The sequence below is a fragment of the Apostichopus japonicus genome, chromosome 3, assembly GCF_037975245.1.
Source record: "Apostichopus japonicus isolate 1M-3 chromosome 3, ASM3797524v1, whole genome shotgun sequence".
In the NCBI taxonomy this organism is placed as follows: Eukaryota; Metazoa; Echinodermata; class Holothuroidea; order Aspidochirotida; family Stichopodidae; genus Apostichopus; species Apostichopus japonicus.
In genome coordinates, this window is record NC_092563.1 from 24,959,874 (window position 1) to 24,986,543 (window position 26,670).

The 26,670-nt window shown below is 36.6% G+C and overlaps 1 protein-coding gene across 2 annotated transcripts in view; it reads left to right on the forward strand.

Moving 5' to 3' along the window:
- LOC139965585 (secretagogin-like) overlaps positions 1 to 24,323 on the forward strand; it is a 113,349-nt gene extending 89,026 nt beyond the window's left edge. For both annotated transcript variants that reach the window (XM_071968111.1, XM_071968112.1), the window contains exons 5-12: positions 7,667 to 7,753; positions 12,495 to 12,551; positions 13,996 to 14,076; positions 15,209 to 15,264; positions 15,932 to 15,989; positions 20,611 to 20,670; positions 21,884 to 21,952; positions 22,727 to 24,323. In XM_071968111.1, the coding sequence (XP_071824212.1) occupies positions 7,667 to 7,753; positions 12,495 to 12,551; positions 13,996 to 14,076; positions 15,209 to 15,264; positions 15,932 to 15,989; positions 20,611 to 20,670; positions 21,884 to 21,952; positions 22,727 to 22,861 (603 nt within the window). In that variant the 3' untranslated portion in view covers positions 22,862 to 24,323. The remainder of the gene's footprint in view (positions 1 to 7,666; positions 7,754 to 12,494; positions 12,552 to 13,995; positions 14,077 to 15,208; positions 15,265 to 15,931; positions 15,990 to 20,610; positions 20,671 to 21,883; positions 21,953 to 22,726) is intronic.
- The last annotated feature ends 2,347 nt before the right edge of the window (positions 24,324 to 26,670 follow it).

Below are 26,670 nucleotides of genomic sequence, written 5' to 3' on the forward strand. Positions count from 1 at the left end.
GAAGAGTTTTATCAATTCTAGTCTCATATATAGACTCCGAAGCGACATTATACTCAGTCATGCCTGTCTCAGGTTACGTGATTCAGAACCAGAACAGGCGGATAAACATCAAAAACGGATCGTTGTGACGTAGTGTTCGCGATGTCTAATATCAGGACAGATAAAGACAGCAAAATATTGTAATGACTTTTGTTCTGTAAGTTTTTGATTTATTTCATTCAACACCAAAATCTATACTTTCACTATATGCGGGGAATTAAGCGTAGTTGATATATACAAATAAAGAAGTTCTAAAATATTATTTTCTTTATTCAGATTAGCTTTTGAGGTATGCAAATAAGACTAATAAAATGCAAAACATATGTCTGGACAGTGTTATATGTTGATCCTGTCAATAACTCATTTATCTAATTAATATTCATTTGTTGTCTTTGTATGATTAATATCAAGTACCATGGACGTCCGCCAAAAAAAAAGAAGATAGAGGGTCAGGAAAACTTTTTCGGGTTTTCAATAACCGGTTAGCGGTCCAAAGACACAACCAGTTTAACATCTAAAGAAACCGATAGTCGGGTAACAATTAAGAAGGAATAACTTCAATCAATTTAACCAGTTAACTTTCTTAATTAAACGGTTGAATATGTTTTACAGGAATGAGGAAAGGTGTGGGGTACTTCTCTTTTTACTACTTTGATTTATCATGCAAGAATCGCCACAACTCTACGCACGCGCTTAGAGTAATCAAAACCGTTTGAAGCTGATTTAATGAACTTATACTTACTTAATGTTAAGTTTCAACACAGAGCATATTCGTCGGTTTGAGATGAACCATCAAAAAAGTGAAAAGATTTGAAACCAAAAGATACACAACTATACTCTATATACGTATATATCATTAACGTATATTGATCAGAAATTTGTCACACGATTTGTGTCTTAATATTGTCTCCAGGGACGCGCTGTTTCCTCTCTTCTGACCTAGTCGCGTTCAATTCTTCTTCATTAATTCTCTTAACTGACCTTAGGGACAGTTTAAATCTCATTACTCCATTTAAGGATAGCGGAAGGATTTCGGACAGGTCATCAAGCCAGGACAAGAATGAAAACAAGACATAACAATCATGTTGGTTAGCAAGCCTTTTAAATGAGGTCGGTATATTTATAGCTTGTATTCGTGTAATTAAACATAGACAAAAATCAAAACAAGAAAGAGGGGGAGGGGGAGGGAGGTAGAGGGCGGGGGGTGATATATCGTGGGAGGTATTTACCAAACTGCATATTTACTAAAACTTAGGTCTTGTGTAGATAAATGTATAAAAAAAAGTTAATAGCCTGACATTTTGGATCCTGGCAGGATCACATACATGGTTCAGAAATGGAAATTTGTGGACCGTGGATGGTAATAAAAAAAAGCGCAAACATCGTGATGTGATTGATAGCATTCCGGTCCATATATGCGCATGCTCAAAGTGACGTCATATACGAAAAGAGCAACGAAATCGTGCATTATATTATCAGTAGTGTGATGTTGATTAAATATATATTTTACATCATGAAATATGGGAGAGTATGATATCCAATAGAAGATAACGTTTTCTCGTAGCAGAGAGTTGATTATAGTGTCCTTAAGGTCAGCAGTATTGCCTCTAGATAGGCTAAACGGTCAGAAAATGGTCACCCATGCTCAAAACGTCAAGAAACATTTTACTGTCCGCGTGCACTCTTACAGTAGTGACCCACACGGAAAAATTTTTCAATATTAATACTCGAAAAATTTATGAGAATTGCTTTGAGGACCAGGATCGTCAAGAAAGTACTACTTTGGAGACTTCTAGCCAATTATTATCCTGCTAAAACATTTGGGGACCAAAACTAATGACCCTTTAATTAACGGAGATCTCTGCGTTTAAGTGACAATTTTAAACTAAATCCTCTAAAATGATCGCAATTGATCAAATTATTCCCTTCCTGGAAATTTCCTTCAAATTAATATTAATGTGCAAATAATTTATGTTTTCATTCTTGTATGATCCATATTTCGCGACCCAATGCCAAACATTGTTTCAAAGAGTATTACAGTATTCACCACATGTACTGAACAGAGTGGAAATTTCCAAACTTTTCGACTTTTCGAATTTTACAATTAGCAATTTGAAATGAAATCCTGACTAATCAAACTAATGGAATAAATTGTTCTAGGGTCATAGTTTCGGATAACATCGAAAGATCTATAAAACTACAAAAGCTGGCTTTAAATGAACATAGTTTGATTAATCTATCATTCATTCATACTTAGTAAAGATTCCTAAATCCTATTGGTCCATTCAGGTCAGCTGACCGTGGTTAATCCTGTGAGTAACGCACGGTAAAATTACGGGGCATCACTTTAATAAATCTTTGGTTATATGTAACCAAAAATGTTTTGTTTTATGATTTTCCCCCACACAAATGGTAGTGTATGAATGAACGGGGCTAATCAACGGTCTAGCGTGCGTTACTCACATGATTAATGCACTCCGGGTGTTAATGCTATCGCTGGATGCACTCGGGCTCCGCCCTCGTGCATCGCTTGCATTATCCCCCGATCGTGCATTAATCCTGTGAGTAACGCACGCTAGACCGTTGATTAACCCCTTAGTGATATCCAGTGGCGTGCACAGGGGGGGGGGGGCCTTTCGCCCCTCCCGTCGTGAGTCGGGGGAAATGGGGCACTTTGTACATAAGCTGTACACTCTCTCCTCCCCCCTCCCCCACCCGAATGGGGGCCCCTCTCTCCCTCTCTCTATTTCTCCAACCTCACACAAAGTACTTATTAGCACAACCTTAGGTTTAGAGCTACTTATATAGCCTTTATTTGTCTCAAAATGCACCATTTGACGCTCAATAAGTACCTAATATGTTTGGTGTGGGTTGGGGGGGGGGCAGGACCCGCAAGCTCCCTACATGGCCCTACCATAAATCTTTATGATCCTACCTTAATCATGGTCGAGGGAATTTGAAATCAACCCCCACCCCCTCTCCCCCTCCCCCTCACCATTGAAATATTACGCACGCCACCGGTGTTAGCTCAACGTTGACGGTGGTTCTTTATACGTTTTGTTTAATTACATTATATACTTCAAAGATTCCGCTGCTTCAGATGATTCAAACAAGCTTGTGTACGCTTGCCTGTTGTAACGTTTTTGGTGTGGTTATATGTATATATATGTACAGCTGCATAAATAAGGCATGCACTTAGTTGTGCGTTGATGCATATACACAATTTTGTGTGGAAATGGATAGATTTTGATTCAGACTTTCAGAGCCATTTATAACATACGCACTGTCTAGATCTAATGGGGGGGGGTATAGGAATTTCGGAATCGAATGAAATGAAGAACACGTATATAAGCCACAAATTCACGTTAACATTTATACCGACATGTTTACTCTAACAAATCTTTTCTATAGCCTATACGCTCAAAGTGACAAGCAGACCAGTGTATGAGTTTATAGCAATGACCGTGATTGTTGGTTCGAACGTTTCGCCGACATGTTTTTGTCATATATAGTTACTCATTTAAATTTAAATGAATCGCTCTTCAAAATAACGAATAACCTTCTGTCCAAACATGCAGAGCTGTTTATTTGCCATTTTCAAACGTATTAATATAAGAATTCTGTGTTTCTAATAAGCCCCATAAAGACGTGTAAAATGTGTATTAAATGTGCAATAGTCAGTGGCGTAGCTACGGGGGGGCCTGGGGGGGCCGAGGCCCCCCATGAAATCGGCTGGCCCCCCCACTGGCCCCCCCACTGGGAATGGGGTAAAAAAAAAACACTCATCAGTGCGATTCGCTAATACTTTTTGTTCAATAATTTGGGAAATAGAGTTACACAATTTTCTCGTCTGCATCTGGCAGAATAAGAATAATACAATATCTGTAGAAATCATGAGAATGGTCACACAGCATGGCATGGCAATGGTCGATGCGACGATTGCGACCATACACCACGAACCTTGTTGTGCTGCGTGATAGCGATATCTGCTGAAAATATGTTCAGTGCTTCCACCTAGCGCAACAATCTATCAAAAGATTGGCTCCGTTTGTACTGAGCCGAGGTATCAGGTATTCATGGGCGGCGATCATGGGGGGGGGGGGGGGGGGACGGGGGGACATGTCCCCCCAATATCTTAGGTGGGGGGATATAGTATCTTATATCCCCCCAATATTTGGTGGCATAGTTTTTTTTTAAGCATGTTTTGTATTTTTTTATGATATCGCTAGTAATTTCAAAATAGAAAATGCTTAGATGCAACTTACAAGGCCTGGGAAGTGCCATTTCCAGCGATCTGGGAGACATTTTCGGCCAAAATTTTCTTTTGCGCTTCGCGCCAACTTATGGTGGCGCTACGCTTAGAAAGTCTGGGTACAAGCTTTGCCCCTCCCTTGGCAAATTCCTCGCAAAGCGCCTGTCTAACCGTGTCACAATTTGTTACTATATATGACCGAAAGTAGTTTTTACTTTTTTTTCTCGAAATGAATAGCTAGACGGACCGCATCCGTAATGAAAGTTGGTTTGCATCTTGTGTATGAGTGTAAGTACGTACAATCATACATAGGATCCACATCGATATGGGTTCACTGGGTTTCCATTTGGCCTGTTTCCTACAAGATTTCTAACCGCAGGTGCGTAGCCAAGGGAGGGGGGGGGGGTGAAGGGGTGGAGACCGCCCTCCCCCTCGAGCATATTTTTTTGGTATTTTCTATGATATCGAAGTTTTATAGTAGCCGTTATAAGAGGTTTTAATATTTGTACACCAATAATTTAACTGTGTCTGAAATTTCGAAAATTCCTTGACCAACATTCTTCATCATAGTATACTTCCCTCTATACTCGTGCAATTTTGACCGGTCTGTTAGTGGTTGAGGGGGGTTTTCTATATTGGTTGTCCATAGATGAAATTTAGTGCAACATTATGGGTATGTTTTGAAGTGAATTTATTATTCAAATTCTGAACAAATAATGGGCTTAAAACCTTGAAAAGTGGGGCTGACGGGTATTGTGGGGCGTTACGTAGAATTACCTACAAATGCAATGAGGTCGAACATGATGTGTGACTGGTGACAATCTTGACAAAAGGTTATGAATGAAAAAAAAAACTATTAGGAAAAACTTGGTTCTCAGGCAAAAGTGTACATCTGGTTGGTCATTTTCAAGCCCGAGAAGTGCCATTTCCGGTCATCTGGGGGGCTATCAAAACCAGAAATTTTCTTGTACGCTGCGCGCCAACCAATGGTGGCGCTCCGCTTTGACAGTAATTCGCCTGCATCCAAGCAGATGTCCCCCCCCCCCAATATTTGAAACAGATCGCCGCCCCCTGCAGGTATTCATATATTGCCTCGAGTCAAATGAATATATGTCATTGAATATTCCACAAAACAACTTTTTTATGGCCACGAAACTGTCGAAACAGGATTTTCCACCACTGGTAGAGATATAAAATATTGGGAATTCTGAAATTCCTGCAAATGATGCCAACTTCCCTCAAGTTAAAAGTCTGGTTGAGTTGGCAAGGCCAGTCAGCATGAAAGAGAAAAATTTTTTTTTGCATTTCTGTCACCAAAGTTGCACATCTTTTTGGTTGCTATTTTGCCTCACAGGTGCCATCTCCTGCGATCTGGGGGGTGCTGAAATCTCAAATTTTCTCTGTACGCTCCGCGCCAACCATGGTGGCGCTCCGCTTAGATAGTAACCTCCGGCCCCCCCCACTAGAAAGAACAGCCCCCCCATGGCCCCCCCACTCAAAAAATCCTAGCTACGCCACTGGCAATAGTGTGGGTTCTACAGTTGTTATAATGTACAATTATGCCAGTCCTTGATGAGACATTAAAAAATTGTGGCCATTTTATCTCCAAATATATATTAAACTGTATAAAGTTAAACTTTCAATGATGAGTTTGCCTTTTCAGATCAAACCATCAACTGCATCCCTAGTTGAAAATGTGAGAGGGGGTCTCAGGGTTGGGGGTAGGGGCGTGGGGCGTGGGGGCGCGGGGCGGGGGGCGGGGGCGTGGGGCGTGGGGGTAGGGGAAGTGGCCTCAGCTTCTTCCCCTGTACCATTAAGATACTAACCAGTGTACCGATGTGTGTTCCAATGACTTTGACTGATGCGAATCATCCGTTGAAGGGAAAAAAATTACTTTTCGACAGAGATTTTTGCATCGTTCTTTGGTCTCAGTTTCATTATTTTAGAAGCATACACGACACGTCTGTGTTTTGACTGGTCCGTCAGTGCCATTATAACAATTTTAAAAGTCGTCAACCGATTCGTTAGATTGAATTTCCCCCCTGGGTGATATCTATTACATTACGCAGTCTGTCGATCGACGGAAGAAAAAGGAAAATCAACTTAAACTCTATTCCTCTATTAATCAGATATAATTAGAATATTAACTCTTATATGACTGATTTTTCTATATATATATATATATATATATATATATATATATATATATAAAAAATTGGGGGGGGGTGTCTTTTGGTTGAACGAACAAAAATTTGAACTTTTCAATGTACTTTATGAATAGAAAATTAAAGCAAAAGAATATCACGAGTAATGAGAGACACATTAATCATTTACAAGGAAAAATATATGCTGAAGTTGACACAAAATAATCATTCTAAAAATGATTTTCATCAGAGCTGATAGATATTAGTGGGATAAAAAAAGGACTTGTATATATAAAATATTGGAATATTTCATGACGATATCTATAAATATATATATATATATAAAAATCCTTAATGATGTTTAAGAACTGTATGGAACCTGCATAAAACATTATAGGCCGCAGGTTAGCACTGGCAAAACTATAAAAAAAAAATGTATGAATTGTATTGAACTAAAATGAAATCAAAATTTAAATCATGTATTTTTTTTTAATTATTTGCAATTTACTGTGTTTGATTATGAAAGGGTAATATTTTGTAGTCTGAAATATTGATTTACATAATTTCAATCTCAATTTCGATTAAAAAGTTGCATTTCGTTTTTTAAGTTGTCAAAACATAGATTTAAAAAAAAAGAAGTTTAAAGACAGCCTCTTTTATTCTTATTTCTTTGGCCATCTGGTCCGGCCGAGTGGCCCCATGAAAACGTGCCATGAACATTAATGTACTTAATGTTGTAGTTAATGTTCATCCTAAATCAATGCATGTAGGAGGAAGCTCGGTGACGTCGACGCTTTCCACCGGGTCCGATTTGTCTCTCACGTCTTTTGCCTACAGCTAAACAAACTTTCACACATTTCCTTCCCCTGAGATTTATGCTTGTTAGTCACGTGCCAACAGAGAGACAGAAAGCTTTCCAAATGTTATACTTTTTTTTCCCTTCTTTTTCCTTTTTCATTTGAAATAAAGCCTGGTTTGACCGGTCATTCTATAATAAACAATATTGTTATGAAACGTCTATAGTATACCAAAAGGTACCAATTTAACCTTTACCAAGTGGAAAAGCAGTTTTATATATAGTTATTAATATCACATCATAATGACAGTACCTGATAAGTGGACCTTTTTCTTTGTACATTAAATCAATTTTACTTCGGCTGAACATTCATTCTATTTAAGTCTGAGAGAGTTATTACGTAACCTTTAAAAATTGCCTTCTCCTTCTACACAGCTGGCAAATATACTTCCGACTGACGAGAACTTTATTTTGCTCTTTAGAAGAAAGGAGAAGCTGGAGTCTAGTGTGGATCTGATGGAGGTGAGAGAAGGGAAATATAACAAGTATGCAGAATAACAGGCCTTTCACCCAACCCCTAATCCCCCACCCCTTTCATCCCCACCCCTTCACCCCCACCCCCACCTTTTCCCAATTCTGCCAGTGTATAGTTTTGCTTTGGTACAGGTACGGTATCGTACGAAACTATAGTATATATATATATATATATATATATATATATATATATATATATAGTATATTAAGTATATAAATACGAGTATATATGAAAGCCATATAAAATCTGTTATATTATTTGCTATGATTCATAGCAGTAATTAGGCGGTAGCTTCACGATATTAACATCGAAGATATATAGTCAACTTACTATTCAGAAATCCTGGCTCTGGGCCTATAGAATACTTTGGCAGCTATCATGCACTACATGTACGCAGTGTGTATACTATTAATTATGTAGGCCTACGCTGTTTTCAGTTACACACGTTGTACTGTTATTTCTTATAGCAATCATACTGTAAAAAATTGAAATTTTATTGATGTCTGAGGCATATTTAGACTAGAAATTTAGGCTTATATTTAGGATTAAAAGCAAAATCACTTGAAGCTTTATAGTGTGAGGTTAAAGAAGGTGGGGGGGGGGGGCAACCATCTCTTCTCCTTGCCCCGGGCCGTAAACCTCTATACCTCTCAAAAAAATTAAGTAAAATGTGTACGGCATTTGCTCATGAATGCGTAAAGCCTTTACCTATACGGTAGGTATTCCGCTAACTCGGCCAAAACAACAAGATAATGAATAACACATTGCTGTTATACATATAAGTTAGATTTACATTAGTGTACCTCTAGGACTATCGTAAGAACCCATACCTGAACCATTCACGAACCATACATGAACCATACATGAACGATGCATGAACCATACATGAACCATACATGAACCATACACGAACCATACACGAACCATACACGAACCATACATGAACCATACACGAACCATACACGAACCATACACGAACCATACATGAACCATACATGAACCATACACGAACCATACACGAACCATACATGAACCATACATGAACCATACACGAACCATACACGAACCATGCACGAACCATACATGAACCATACATGAACCATACACGAACCATACACGAACCATGCACGAACCATACATGAACCATACATGACTCCATGGCTATAGTGAGGCACCATACATTTGCTCACTGAAGACATATAATCGTCTCACGCAATTTCTTTCAGATGATTGGAATTTAAAGGAAGGTCCCCTTATCACTCTCTCGTTTTGTTTTCATTTAAAATGTTATAAGGACACGTTAATGATACATGTAGTTGATATTGTCGCGATGTTCTGTTTTTTGCTTCTACCAAGACATTTGCGAACAACACCTTTTCAGAAATTGTTTGAGTGATGTTGAAAGTAAAAGCACACCCACCTAAACGCAAAGACCGCGTGAACGTTACAATTTCCCAAAGTGTACCTTTTAGTCGATGTCTTCAACATGGACTGTTGGATCATGTTGTCACGCAGGCAACACCTAAATGTTTTACATTTCCCTGTTTTACATTTTCAACGACGTAGAGACTAATTAGTGTACAATCTAATGACATGTCATTACAATTGTGAAGTGTTATCAATAATGTACTTTTACAAGACAGGTGTTAATACTATACGAGGCTGTATAAATGCGTGATTCATGAATATTCATGACTTGATAAATAGCACAATATCCTTGTCTTAAATATGTTCCTTTGAAATAAAACAATACCGTCCCTCTGTATGTATAGTCTGATGCCATTGTATGTATATATCAGTATTGTTAGTATACGGTATATCATTATAGGAAAGATTACATGTATATATATATATATATATATATATATATATATATATATATATATATATATATATATATATATATATATATATATATATATATATATATATATATATATATATTTAGGTTTTAGATTTTAGATTTTAAATTCTTAATCATGCATGCCGTTGTTGGAAAAGTAACATACATCATTGCAATGTCTTACATCGTTCACGGTAACAATACTTCGGTTTAAAGTCCATGACCCAACAGAAGATATGTAGATCATTTGTAATCTGCTAAATTTATTTCTGTCAAAAGTAAACTAATACGCTGATTGCAATCAAAACACCTAACTGTTGAAGCTGCCATCAACACCGCACAGTCTCGATATATTGAAAATACCGCATGACTTGTGACTGCTTATAAACAGCTGAAAGAGACAGACAAAAATAAGGTTCAATAAAAGACATTTATTGATCAGTGTCCAATAGCGATAGTTGATTGAACTCTGTTGAACTCTGTTAAAATAGGCGTTACCAAAGGCGGTCGTTGAGAGGGTTCAGCTCCTGGGGCCCGGGGTAATATAGGGTACACAAGGAATACGGGAAAAGGAATACATTTATTAAAAAAATTCAAGTCAGCGCTTCCTCCCCTTCTGCAAGAAAAGTTTTTGTACGCTCGTTAAAGTACCTAAAAGGGGTATTGGTGACGCGTAACTGTCCCATGGGCCCCGTCTAACTCTCGACGCCCCTGGCCAAATAGCTTAAAACACCTATTAAAAGATGAGCTAAACATCTCTCGTTTATATTGATATTAAAACGTATCTTATACAGAGAACACATTATTTTGATAAAATATTTAATGATGATATCTTGCCAATTATAACAGTGTCTTATATTCAGCTATAGTCGTGATCCAATTATGTGCCTACTAAATTCAAGAATTTGGTTGCCAAAGAAAGTAACATATTTTTTGTAAAAAAAAATGTTTGAAATTCTACAGTATGTCACCCCCTTTTCTTGGCAAGATCAATATGAAGCACGCAAAGAGAGAATATTTACGTCGGACTGAAATATATCCACTCTGTCTGAAGTGACAATTTTTAATTTATATACACTATATTACGAGCATATATTGGAATTTGATCATGTTTCATGTCCTCCCATACTCGTAAGGCGTGAAGTCAGGTAGAAAGAGGCTTGTCAGGATAGAATCAAAGATTCTTTTACCAACAATTTGATGACCAAGGAAGGTGAACGATGGTCACGGGAGACAGCTTTTCAGATTCATAAGACGACCGATGTGATCAATTACAAGATTTTGTGATGGGAGTAGTTTAACTCTAATGTCTTAAACCGTGCTTTGGTTATATTTATAGTGAAGTAAATGTCCCTATCTCTCTCTCACTCTCATTCTCTCTGGAAACAGCCTATACATGCAGAGTAGCAGTTTTAAATATAGGCCTATATATATATATATATATATATATATATATATATATATATATATATATATATATATATATATATATATATATATATATATATATATATATATATATATATATATATATATATATATATATATATATATATATATATATATATATATATATATATATATATATATATAGTGAGAGAGATATGGTATATATATATATATATATATATATATATATATATATATATATATATATATATACCATATCTCGCCATATATTCTTTGTTCCGTCGTCGTCTGGGAAAGAATCAAAAAAGAAGAAATTAAACTATACATGAGGTGATATAAATAGCCTGGATGAAATCCATACTATAGACAGCTCCGTGTACATTTGTACAGGCTCATTCATGATCACCGAGTATTATGGACGAGTGGTTCATATGGTTCGCCCCAGGTACTGGTAGGTTCTTAGGGTGGGCTTTATGGAACGCCATTCAGGCCTTATATATGTAAATACTACACCCGTTGTCGACATTACCTGCAATGTGCAAAGGATTCTCATTAATGTAACATACTTCTGTCAACCTGTCGTAGAGATTAGACAACGTTTGTAGAGAATATTTAGGAGAATGTGTTATCACAATTCTAGAAAATGAATGGAATTACTGAAAACGGGTGACAATTTTTTTAAACATAATGTAACAGTAGTCACTAAACTATAACAGTAGCAAAAATCAACAATCACTGTTCCGACAAATTCCTGTCGATGAAAACATGGATATATTTAGGTCATATCAATGTATTTAAATACAAGCTAGTGAATCTGTGTTTCATAACTAACATTATACTCACACAAACACTCTGCTCATTAGCCACTGGATGTGTAAATCATTAAGCTATATTACGTACTCGTTCGGGTATACGGTAACGTATGATACATGAATTAGTCATTTCTCGTTTACAAAATGGGGAAATTTGAAATACAAAAATACGGCAAGGTTGGTAATTATGTTTAAAAGCCTCGTACTTTCAGTGGGATTTAAGGGGTCTTGATGGCATACATTGATGCACTGCAGTCAGCAGTCAGGCGCGTAGTCAGCCTTCGTGGTGTGACGGGAAAACGAAACTAACTTCCACATTTGGATAGAAGTCTATAAAAAAACAGCAGTCTATACCCAGTATCATATATATCAAGATTATTTCCTCTTGTTTGCCTTCCCCGTTTTGTCACTGAAATATTTCAACGGAAGGGCATTTTCCCCTCTCACTCAACCTCCCGCTACCCCTCCCCAACCCCGGCACCTCTGTCTACAGCACTTTCAGTTACAATATGACCTATTATGACTATGCAGTATGCCTGCAATATATTTACAGCGGAAGCAATGTGGAGCTGTTAGCGTGTGTATGTATCTCTATTTATTGAGTATTTTTCTATTTTGTATTTAATGATTTGTATGATCATTCTCTCTCATTAATTCTAACAGCTCTGGAGAAAATACGACACAGACCGCAGTGGATATATTGGCAAAGGCGAACTTAAGGTAACTTTGATTCTATGTCGAAAAATTTGTCTTTCATTTCGGTGTGCCTCAGTTTTCGTGGGAACTTTCCACCCACACATTATTCTATACTGTACTATCATGTCCCGCTTCAGAGCACTCGTAGTGTCAGCAGGAGCAATATGAATATCATGTTTCTATCTGATAAAGGTTTGGAACTGTTTGTACTGCCAGTACCAGCTTTGAAGCATGATATAGGCGGACAGCTTAGAGTGGTATATTAGCATTAGGAAATTGTCCCAACTGGCTTGAAATTTCTGCATAGGAGCACACTTCAAAATCACCTTCTATCTCTCTCTAGTTTTGTTTTGGTCTTAGGCCTATCTATAGGTGTGTAATTTATTCTACGCAATCCTTGTATGTAACGCAGTTCAACTGTACCACGCATGACCCACATATGCCTCAAGTTTTTACCTTTTACGAAAAATCAATGCTTTCCTCGCTGTAACCATGAGTTCCGTGTTTATGAAGGGAGGCCAACATTACGCTTTGAATGTCACAATATGGACAAGGCTCTTATCGTCATCGCCACCCATTTTGATGAAGATATGTACTTTTATCTCTATCTCTCTCTCTTATTAAAAATCAGCGACTCATTTCGCCCACGCAATTACATCTTTTAAACAGCAAATTCTTAGATGTTTCTGTCACCAGTTTGAAAATATGTCAACATTTTGCAGAAAACTTGTTTTAAAATGTATATAGACACGCCATGCTGTATTTTGCTACGAGAATTTGTCTTAAGTCTCAAAGCACTTAAAAGCTTCGGTCAAGTATAAGAAGGTAAATTGCTTGGAGTATAGTTAAGTGGTTAAGTCATCGTCACTAGCGGGCAGTCGAGAATTAAAATAAAGAAGCAGGTTGAAATGAAGGAGCTTAAAAATTATTCGTCAAGGAGATTTTTTGGCTTAGAGTTAATCTTTGACGCCAGTATAAATCCTGAGCCTGTAAATAAAATACCTTCAAGCTATGACAATTCGCTAAATTTTTGAGGGCATGCTATTCAATCACAGACCTTGGTATTTAAAAGCGAAAGAAAAAAAATTAAATGATGTAGACTTTTGGTAGTGTTTATAATATGAAAGGCTCTTGCTAAATGTCGGAACTCTGACGATAATATTTAATCTATTAAAGTAACTCACTGAAAATTTTGTCTTGTATGATATAAGTGTAAATAGTGTTTATGATGTGTATGTTTCTTTTTTTTTGGGGGGGGGGGTGAGGGGGTTTGATGGTTGGGTCTGTAATCATGTGATGATATACATTACAACTCGGCTTACCACACTTGATGTTCCCCTGGGGTTAGAACAATATCAACGAGGGAGGGGTAAAATATTCGTAAGCCTAACTACTGCATGACAACATCATACATCGCTAACGTTATAATCGATAAAATTTCAGTGATTTACTTTCCTTACATCGACAGGATTTCATTAGCGATCTCCTAGCAAAGAAAGGATCAAGCAACATTCCCGATCAAAAGCTACAAGACTACTGCAATGGATTGGTAAGTGCATGTAGACTATATATATATATATATATATATATATATATATACATATATATATATATATATATATATATATATATATATATATATATATATATATATATACGGATCTATTTCGTTCACGATAAGGAAGCAATGTATCAAAATTGTTTCCAACTAATTACACAAGCGCCGGATAAATATATAGTCCTGAAATAAAAGTTTAAAAAAAAAGCGTTTTTTCCCCCTCCACAGCAAGGGTTTTCCCTTAACGGTGATAAAATCGATGTCATCACTTTCTATTGAGAACAATTAATTTATCTTTCCTTTTCATTAATATGTCCGTTCGTTCGTTGGTTGGTTCGTTTGTTCGTTGGCGTTGATCTCCAAATGCGATTGTGACGTCATTTTGAGATCAACTCAACTAAATAATTTAAATCACTACCCTGCAACATATCGTCGTGTATTTATATATATATATATATATATATATATATATATATATATATATATATATATACATGCAATACACACACACATATACACACATTATATGGTTCTATTTCCATCAATTCCACTTACACTTATCTATAGCGTATACTTTAATTGTGTTACATAGTTTACTTTTCATTCCACAGTATTGCTGACAAAGGTCAAAAGGGGACCGAAAATTATATATATTTCCTAAAACAATACTCCTTATTTGTCCATTATGAGTCATATTCAAAAACAAGGTCACGTTTCTTTATGATCACTTGCAGCATTTCTTTACTAGTTGAAGAGTTTATAACTCTGGAGTAGCCTGATTTTTATGTTGTTAAAGGTTATTTAACTAGATATTGTCATAACATTATGAAGATAATTATTCAAACTGAAGGACCTCCTTCCTCCGATACCGTAGTAGCTCAATATAAACGCTGGTAACGTTTAATGCATGATTAAACAACCTCTAATAGTGTCATGTTTCTAGCATGTATGACGTATCAAGTTTCAGTAACCGTTATTTCGGCTTAAACTTTTGGAGCAACTCTAAAGGTTAACATGTGGTAAAACAACATGCAATCTTTGCAAGATTGAAATATCTTGTTAGGTTACGATGTTCATATATATATAAAAAAAATCATTTCTCTTTATTTTCTCTTCCTTTCAGATTACAATCTTTGACAAGAACAAGGACGGCCGGTTGGGACTTAAAGAAATGGCACGGTGAGTGTATTTGCACATACGTAAGTAAATAACATAAATCTGATACCACCCACACAAACTCGCGGTACCGAAGGAAACGAAGTCTTATTTCCAAAATTCAACCCCATTTTGGGAACGATTTTTTCGAAATTAATATTTTAGGCAACAAATGCTCATATTACGATTTTTTTTATTTATTTTTTTATTGCAATTCTCAGAGGGTTTCCCTCCGTGATTTTCACACTTTTGGGTAATACTCCCACGAATTAATATTTACTTCTTTTCATAGTAAGAAAGACACCGTTGGGTTGTATCCATGTGCACACAGGGAGATGTATTTGGGAAGATGTGGCACAGATCACTTTAAGCGTATATATTAGTTGCAACTGGATCTGAACTGAACTAAATTTGGACAAAGACGCAACTCATCGAGGTGACATTAAGAGTTAACAGAGATACAGGTCCATTGGTAAATCCACGCTGGATAGGGCTTGTGGGGGGGGGGGGGGTTGAATGCCTTACAAAATGTACTCACTCCCCAACACTTCTTTGCCGTCTGGCGTACACACATTACATACGCATATATATACATGACAATTAATGGTTTCTTTTTCTTTCTTTCTTCTTTGGAAATATATCGTTATCATAAATAATAACTTGTTTGAACTTCTTCTTTTATTTTCTTTAGATTGCTTGATTTAAAAGAAGAAGATAATTTCTTGACACAGTTTCAAATAAATGCAAAGGTAGGAATGTTTTGACTGGTTATCTTTAAGCCCATTTTTCACTGATCTCTGAATTCCTTTCTCATTTTACCGTCACATTTCCCCGGTGGATGTTTCCTATGAAATTATTCCTACGAACCGAGAACGCTCAGAAATGACAGGAGGAATTAAATTATAGAAGAGACGGGAAAAAATCAGAGACGTTTTACGAAAACAATATCCTCTGAGTTGTCTGAATTGGGAAAAATAAATCATTTTATCTGTCTAGCCTTTTGTTTTTTACTTATGCTTATTTTTACTTTGCATATAACCTTCAATTGTTTTTTTTTTCTTCTAAATATGAGCGCAAGCATAACAACGGTAATCAGGGATGCCGATCTAAAGAGCAAAAAAAAAAAACACAAATCAAAGTCTTCCCCACATCACCATCAAAGATAAATAAATAAATAAACCACTTATCAAATGTAAAAGCCTTACAGCAATTTTGGTATTTTATTGCTATTGACAATCAATATTCCTTTGTTTAAGGTAAACGTGATCATTGTTTCGAGCAAGTAGTTACGCTTCTCCATTAATGTCAAACATCTTTTAGGATTTGTGTTGACTATGATTTTCGATATGCATGATTTGATGCTATCCTCGTGGCCATATACAGTTTATTAACATAAACCGTAATTTGTCATCACAAAATAATGGTGAAAGATAAAATTGCGCAAAAAATTCGCCGAGAAATAATTTCCAAGGAAGGTGGAATTTGACAGCCAAAGGAAAGATTAAGGTATAACGCTTGCCATTATGTTTGTCATCATCCCGGTATATCGTCACTGACAAGCATATTACACATAGTCGATATATAATTCTGTCCAATTACCCTCCCTCTCCTCTCCTCTCCCCCACCCAACCCCCAACCCCCACCCCGTTGGAATATATATATATATATATATATATATATATATATGAAAATCGTAATGAGTTGGAAAATCAAGAACAGTGAAAAAACTTTCAGCCTCCACCGGGATTCGAACCACGGGCCTTCCGCTCTGTACGCGGACACCCTAACCACTAGGCTATGTATGTCCAGAGGTTCGAAACCGGTAAGGAAGGTCGTAATTCCACTGTAGGCGTTTGTCACCTGTATCGAACAATACTAGTTCTGTTTTTGGTGACATATTTTGCCTTACTCTAGAGATCAAACAGGATGCTAATATATATATATATATATATATATATATATATATATATATATATATATATGTAAACGGTGAGGTATATAGTATGGCCATCTTTCTCACCTTTTTGTACACCTACGGGTTCCTTGGAATACTTTTGGTGATCCTTGAGAGCAAAATAGTACGCAGTAGGTCCGTGACTAAAATGGGGTCTTTGAAAGCTCTGAAGGGGGGGGGGGGGGGGTAAACGTATGAACTTTCCCTTATTTAACTCAAGACTCGATACTGAAAGTGCCATCTCGGGCGAGAAAACCGGCAATTTCCTGATTCCAGGTTCAACTATGCATGGTGGGACTGAAGTATATGTTGTTATTCCCTGTCTTGGAGACCGTCAGCATTTCTTTGTTTCCCGTAGGAGGATGGGGAGGAGGCGGGACTTCAATGTTGACTGGTTTAGAACCTATATAGGTACTAAAAGCGCCTTGTTCACATGGGCAAGGTTTTTTTATTTTAAAGTTTTTATCGCATAGCTCTGCAAATGTCAGAAGATTATTATCCCGAATCTGTCACAACAGATGCTGCCTGTGATCAATAACTGACAGTGTAGGGAAATAACAGCATATATATTTTTTTTTCTTCTTTAAAGATCTAACTCTGACAAAATCTTTACAACTGCGAAATTTTCAAAAGACAACAATAATCACAATCGTATTGATTTTGCGTGGGAGACGTTGACATAAATATTCAGAGAAGAGCAAATTTAGCTTTCCTTTTCTTTAGTTCACATATTGTCTATAATCTGTCAGGAATTCACTACGAGAAAACGAAGTTTGTATCGACAAGTATATCCACCTTTCGGCTGACAACAACTCCCAACCATTGGCAAATCAACCTATAGAAGAGATTGATTATAAGTTTCATCCCGAGGCGAAGTAGGCCTGGTGCGCAAACCTAATCAGTCAAATGCTTTTAAACGACCAGAAATGTGTTAAGATTACTCGTCAAGCAGGAGTGTTAACTTTTAATATGAAAGCTATATCGCCCACCTCTCGCACACATTATGCAGCGAGTTAGTTTTATAGTGTATAGTGTTAAACACGGGGCGAATTCCTGATAGAAATAATATTAGCCAAGGCGATAGCACAATAGACTAGTTCATACCAATATATAATATGTTGCACACGGTGGCGTATACCTAGAATAGATGGCACCCTGTGCGGATACTTCCTTTGTCATCCCGTGCAGGGGATGCCCTCCTGGCAATAGGTCTAGATAAATTCTTGTTTATGTATAGGGCGGCTTAGATGCAAAATGGTGCTATATTTGTCAAAGCTTTGAACAGAATAAATGTTTAGGAATCCTCATTCTTGAACGGTTTTTCCTTATTATAATTATTTTGGGTTGTGGCATGGTACCCTTGACTGGTCCCAGGAAAATAATCGAATCTACTCATTTAGTACGAAATTAGTCTTTAATCGCCGAACGTCGCTTTTTGTATGGGGAGGCTTACTTTGTTCAAATTATAATATCATTTATGGTTATATTTGGTTTGGTAAAGAAGCGAAATGCAAAATGCGAACTACTCAATATCAACAGGTTTCACAGTATTAATATATATATTATATTTATATATTAATATTATACACGTTATCGTGGTATTAGTCATTTACCGAAATATTGAAGTTTCTAATTATCTGCCAAGATTCAGCAGACAACAACACTAAAAATGTTAAAATGTATAACAAACAAATAATATGCCTGCAAGAGTTATGCCATTGCACTGCACTTGCTTATGTCCAACACATGACATATGTAGCGGCGAGCATATGCCGATCATTTGACGTGCATTTGTTAACATCTTTCCTTACAAGACAGATGGGTCCCATATAAGGAGATGTTCTTGGTGTGAAAAGGAAACAAAAATACATGTATATCCCTGATTGAAGACAAAACAATGGAGAAATGTTTCAGATTATTCGATCAAAGTTCAATGGGAGTTGAAATCAATGACAGTGTGTTGAATAAATGATTGCTTTGGGACGCCATTTGTACCAAAGACAAAAGAAAAGCTTGTTCTTTTCGCACCCTTCCATTAGGTGTGTATTTCCAAGACTAATTTGGGGAGGGAAACAAAACCCGGAATTACCAAATCGATATGTATGTCGAGTCAGTATTTTTGTATGAACGGCGTTCCGTAAATTTCATTCGAACGTGTTTACGATTACGGAAATAATATTATTGACGTGGTTATCTTGTCAACAAATAAAGCAATATAACAAGGTAAAACAACTTAATGGTTGTTCAGCACTGCTTAACTATATTCTGTTTCTCCCTTGTCGTTAAATTTTATCTTCATATCTATAATGTCAAATCGACGAGGCTTCACTGATCATTTCAGTCACCAGCTAAATGTTAACAGTATCGATCAAATTTTTTTAACACGCTCAAATTGCTGGTAGTTCTGAAAAGTACTTTACTTGAGGCTCTGATTCTTTTACATTTTCTTTTACCTAATACGGAGTCTTAGAATTGACATTTAAACATCTCACTGTAGATAGGAGTGACTGTAAAATTTGATCGTATAGGTGACCATTTTCTAAATTCTAGCATATTTGGCGAAAAACTGATGACCCTTATACTTACCAAGCTGGAGCAGAAAGCGACAAAGTGTTTAGTCATTATTCAATTCATATTGTTTTCTGTAGGATTTACAACTATGTTAACAATGTGTGGAGGGTTGTTATTTTACCTGCGAGATTAATTTTATCATCCTTCACGAGAAACGAGAAAATACAAACCTCCGAGAAAAAAGAAAATTCTTCGACGGTTTGTGCTTTTCAAAAAACCAATCGAATCATATATTTACAGGCACAAACTTTTTGTAAAGTAAATTTTTTTGAAGACCAATAAAACACACTTTAATCAGACCAGATTTTGTTTTTCTAAAACATTATCCTATTAACAAGTGACGGCCAACTAAAGTGACCAGGCTATTACTTCTAGTACACAGACCATTAGGCCAGTTCCTCAGATGCAAGACAAAACTGAAATTGAGAAAACAAGAGAATTTTATGGCGTCAAATAACACGTTCACAATACATTACGAACGTGTCAAGAACAAATGGTGTTGAATTTGATCCAAATGGGCTCTTTTGTTTATATGAAATTAAAAGAAAATGTTTGGGTTGAGTTATTAGAATTTTATAATAGAATTTAATAACATTAACTTTTAGGCCTGCGCTGACTGAAGCCGATGTTGTCATCTCTGAAGCATTAAAGGAACATTCCCCAGTTTTCAAGTATATTTTTAAGGTGAACATTTTTAAAACCTATAGCTGTAAAGATAAATAACCAGCCCTCCTATATATTCTTTGATTTTGAACTACCGTATAACATATCTAGACTAAAATTCTGCAAAAAGTCATCCTATTATTAATCAAATAATTTTTTACTCTGCTCATTATTTTTTACAGAATATGTCGTACAAAGATAAGCTGGCGCACTTTAACAAGGTCTTTGAATATTATGACAAGGTATGTAAATAAAGAAATAATTATATGTATATATATATAAATATATATAATAAATATAAATATATATATATATATATATATACGTCATCGTGGTACCAGTATTTACCGATATTAAAAGACCATTTTTTTGCGATTTGTAATACCTTTAAGTTATCTGTCCATGAAGATAATCGTGCTGGGTTTTGGTTCACTGACCTCCCTTCGTGCCTTTTATTCAACAATTTTGCTTATAATTTGCATAATTATTGCATGTAAATGTTATTGAATTGTCGCATTCGCCGACTGAAATACTGAGAAACCGCTGACAAATGACAGGTGTTTGCATAAATAAGTTTATAGTTTTGGTATTTGAGAACTGACATCTGCTTGCTCTGCAATCTATTTTGTTCAGTGACGTCATTATGCAAATGAAAACACTTTAGAAAATGATATCTCGAACAGTTTTCCTCCGAACCGTATCAATTTCTCTCAGAATCGTCAAGCGTTTTATAAATTTAACCCCTCCCTAACCCTCCCACGAGTTCAAAGAACTATCATTATATAGACAGAAAATCATAAATCTGTAAGTCTAGACCTGATGAGGTGGTGGGAGGGAGGTGAGGGGTGGAGGGGACGGGAGGGTCAGGGAATCAGCCACGCGGCTCGGGTAAAATAAAAACCGGCCCGGTAAAATATTTGGATAAAAAATATGTGAATTCCCATGATTATCAGATAGGATCCTAAAGAAAAATATAGAATGGGAGAAAATGTCCCTGTTTTCGATCTTGACCTCGACGTCTATGTGTGTAAATTTCATTTATGTTCAATTAATTTGTCTTTCTTATTTTCAACTTTGTTTTTCATCATTTATTTTCACAAAGTTAATCCACGCTGTAATAACTTTCACTAACATTTTTTGCTCTAACAATATTTCTATTTCTGGGCTGACTATGAAATCCTGAGACAAAATCACCTCTGGTAAACGAAATCGATGGATGCCGGTATCTGCATGAGAGCCAGAAATGTAAACATAAACTGTGTGACCAGTTTCGCGAAATGAAATGCAGAATACAAATCAGTTAATGCACTTGCAAGTTCGAATTCGCCGTTACGTGGAATGCAGTAACTGTATGATCAATTGTGGACTGCATGGGATAACTGACGAAAAAAATGATCAATCTACAATTTAAAAAAAAAAAGTTAAAAACGAAAACATTTCCTTTACTTTTCTCAGGGCAAGTCAGATGCAATTGAAGGTGACGAACTGGTAGCATTTGTCAAGGATTTGATGGAACCAGATATGGTACGCCTTTCTTTAAGAAACCTATATACAGGCTTAACGAATGGGCGGAGAGGGGGGGGGGTGGGTAGCTGGAGCTGGAGCTACAGTCACTTGGGTGAGAGGTGTCAACGAGGGGTCCGGATAAAATATGGGATAAAGAATAAATTATTCCGAGCCCGTTAACAAAATTGCTCATCATTTACCTTGCCCCATAGGTTGACTCAGAACATTTTAAAAGAGCCACTTAAATATGTTTTTATAACGTTACATGTGTTGTTATGAAAACGAGGCCATGTACCTCCACGCCCCCAACCCCCCCCCCCCCCCCGCCCCCACACACACACTCTCTCTCTCGTCAGGCATGAATTAGGTAATGGGACCAATAATGGCTTTGTGAATAACCTTTCCTATTTTTAAGTTGTGTTATAAAACTTGCCCTTTATAACTAAGTCCACTTCCTTCACACCTTACATCCGGCTGAACTTGGAGTTAAGTAGCACAAATCCAGACTTCGGTTGGCTTGGACGTTGCTTGAGCAGTTTGGGCTAACTAAGCCTGGAAAGATATTGCAACTCACATAGCCATTACGTATGGAGATATGACGTTATTTCTAGTTGCTGCTATATATATATAAATATATATATATATATATATATATATATATATATATATATATATATATATATATATATATATATATATATATATATATATAGGGTAATGTTGTATAGCATTTCTCGTAAATATCATCTTCCGCCAAGCACCGATATTTTTCTGGTTTGGTTTACATTCTAGGACGACATCACGGAGAAGGCAGTGGATCTTTACAAAAAGGGTATTCTATCAACGTGTGATAAAAATGGAGATGGCAAGATTCAGAGGGATGAATTGAGGGTCGTTCTTGGTCTGTATACAGATGTGGAGCTATGAGAAACAACTCCGAGTTGATGGAGCGGATGTATGTTGTATTGACACTATGCTCGATGATCTGCAAACATGAAACGACTGGTATCAAGATTCTAGTCGGTGGGTTTATCTGCAGAACGCGTAGACGAACATTTCAAGTGTAAACGTTATCTAGTTGTTACTGCCACTCTTCGTCTCACTTCTCCTATTAACTTTTACCAAGTTATTATTTTTCTGTTCACTTTAAAATTCTAATAATTGCATATTCATATTTTATGTTTTTGATTTAAATTAAGCCCAATGAATAAAAGGAATCAATGTAGTAATTTATTATGCAGACATAACTTTTGTTTGCCAAATTAGTGTTTTTGCCATATTTTCGAGTGAATAGAATGATTTTTCGTTTTGTTATTTTGCATTTGATGGCAGGGTTTTCGATTCGTATCAATATGACGTGAGCGTGTGATAGTGAATGTACGTTCATTTATATGAAACAACCTATATCACAAAGCGCATGAAAGATAACGTCTTTCTGAGAATCAATTAGACAGCCAATTATGATCATTAATGATGTGTTAGGCATATGCACTATATATATATATATATATATATATATATATGCCACTGTGTGTTGCATTTTATACTGAAGATCGAGAAGTTTAATGATGAATGTGGGTTTCAAAGAAGTGGGCATGGGTGGGGGCGTGGGTTGCGGTCCACTGCCTCGTTTCACTGTAATGATCTTTGTAGAAAAAAATCTGGAATTTATACCTTATAAGCTTGCAATACGAACATTATATCAACTTGAGATTACAGGCTTAAATCATTCCAAGTTCACGCGTTTTCATCGTAATTTAGGTCAACATTCCAACTGGAATTTCATTAATGATGCTCACCCACTCATTCCAAATGCTTGAGAATTTAATAATTAAATAGAGTGCGTGCATAAACGTATAGTTAGCATGCAAAAAACACTATCCAGGTGTGAGTTTCTTATGTTAGCTGAAAAGCTGGTCAATTATGCAGATGTTAACATTTAAATCGGTTCTTTTAAAACGCGGTCTGTAAGTCTTTAATAATCTTGGCTTTTACAAAGGATCAATTTGATACGTTTCCATTGGTCTATATACTTGATTGGAGGACACGTGACCAGACAAATATAACTGTATCATACGTTACTCACGTCCGCCTACGTGTTTACCATAATTGAGCGTCGTCTCGGTGACAATATAGCACCCATCTGATTACATACCGTATTAATCTATGAATATACTTAATTTGTATCGCTTTCACGTGGTTTGTTTATTTTCTGAGTCATGAATTTAACATTTTCAAGTGACAAACGTGTTCGTTGTTATATTTGTATCTTTCAAATCAAATTTGCGATGATATTTCAATAAGAAAAAAAACTTAACTTAATCCAATTAAGGGTAAAATAATTTGTGCCTATACTTGTATGAATCACACACACACACACAAAAAGACACTAATTATGTGAAAATTCATCTACATTTAACAGTTTTATGTAATTGTCAAGTTCAAGATTGATGGAATATAGTTGTTACGATTTGTGTTTAAGCAAAACTCTATAATAAATATGATAAAAAAGCTCATGAAATATTGTTTGCTTTGTATTGTTCGCCTTTCTGGTGTGTACTTATAATACTACGTATGCATACATGTCAGTCTAATGGGATCATTGGTGTAACAAGGTTCCACATGGCGGGGGGGGGGGGGGGTTGGGCGTGTGGGGGTGATGGGTTGATGGGCTGTTTGCGATGATCATTGTGTTTTGCAACCTCATGACATTTCTAGATGCTGGATGAACGGTGAAAGAATAAGAGCTAAATTGTGGTTCTGTGCACCAATTTGACTTCATTACAGATTCTAAAGTTCGTGGTGGTTGGGAGAGGGGGTGGGGGAGGGGGAGGGGGTTGGTGGTTTGATGGTGCTGAAGACGGAGATACTTGTTCTGCAACCTATTGTCATGTACTGTACAGATGAAGGTGAAAACGTATAAGAGAATAAATTGTGGTTCTGTACACCCATTTGGGAAGTTTATCCTTTGGTTCACGCCATGGGCGTCAGCAGGTTTCAGAAAGTGAGGGGGACACTATACTATCAGAGCCTTATATAGAGAGAGTTGCGACAACTCGGGTCCCGGAATTTCCGATTACGTGACCTCATGGCACCATTTTGGGGCCAACTAATTCTGGCCGTATGATCGACAACAACGTACGTTCGAGCAGTCAACATCTGCGCTGCCATCACAAAATGCCTGGCTGTTCAGCGTGGGGCTGTTCAAATCGTCCCGAAAACGGTTCAAAATTTTTCAGATTCCCAACAAACCTAGATAGGAGGAAAACATGGGAGGCAAAAGTAAACAGGCTTCACTGGAAGGCGAACTCCAATCACAAACTTTGTGATGTGAGTACTTCACCTAGGCCTAGTACAATGAACTAAGATTCGTAACACTAGGCCTAGCCTAGTCCATAACCGGCACAGGGATGTAAGTCTTCCGTATTTTTACGGAAATCCGGTTTTTTTTTTTTTAATTCCAATAAAGTTCCACAAAATTGTACAAATATCAAATACACAACGCGGCAAAAATGCCTGGCCCGTTGCAGCAAGCTAACTTCAATTTTCACTCATCGATCAACCAAAATACCATTTCCTGTTACACATCGCATTGCACTGTACAACATTGTGTGTGCCATGTGAACATCGTTGCGTACGTGCGAACTTCAAATCGCCATAGCTCATTTCTGTGGTTGAAAAACCTTGCCAAATTCACGTTGATTCGTAACTGCTGGTGCTCGACATAAGTTTCGGAAATAACGCTTGTGATATTTGTGAGCGGCTAAATCTACGGGATACGCATATGATAGTCGATATTCGTGATCGCTTTCAAATGTGAGACTGCTTTTTATTCCGGATTTCGCTACGACGTATTCGTTACTTGGAGCTAGCCTAACATAACGATAGTGTGTAAGTATTCAGAGCTAGGAGTAGGATGCGTTAGGACGACATTCCCCCGGTTTCTCCGAATAGTTTTCCGGGGTTTTTTTTGGCTGCACTTACATCCCTGATAACCAGGACTGTGGGTTACACCACACAGTCCTTACAGCTATGTATGGTGCACTGTGCAGTGTACATACACGCATAGTTAACATCACAGAAAACAGAGCATAAATTTCAGGCATGAAAATGGTCTATTTTTAACAAGTTCTGATCAAGAATTCTCTAGCACAATAAACATAAATTATATACTGGGGAATTGATCGCCATATTCAAGGATTTTTTATCACCTGAATTATTCTGTTAAAAAAATCACTGCAAATTAAGTATTTTGGTGGATCAGAATTTGCTTTACCATAGTTGACCACTTTTGATGAAGATAATTTACTTTTATTTTGGCCTTCCATGTCCCATGTACTGTGGAATGCCCCATTTCAAAGCTGTTTAGTTTTATTTTGGTGTTATAATGTAAAACAGTTTTTAGTTTTGCTGCTATGCAGAAATTATTAGTTTACAAAATATAGTGTTGCATGGAAATCTTCATTTGTTTTACTTTAGTATTTGTCTGTTTACTCTTTGTCCATTTAAATTGTATTTTTTACTGGAGTTATGGGTTACACATCTTAAACGTGTTAAGGCATAAATGTGTAATGCCTGGTAGGAATTGTAGATATACTTCCACAATTTTGTCCGTATATACTGTAAATGCCCTTCCCTTGCCCTATTTCATTGCCCTATTTCCCGGCAGAGAGTTATATTAAACAGATATGCAGAGGATTGTGCAAGTAACCACAATGTAATCGTGATTGTAATCA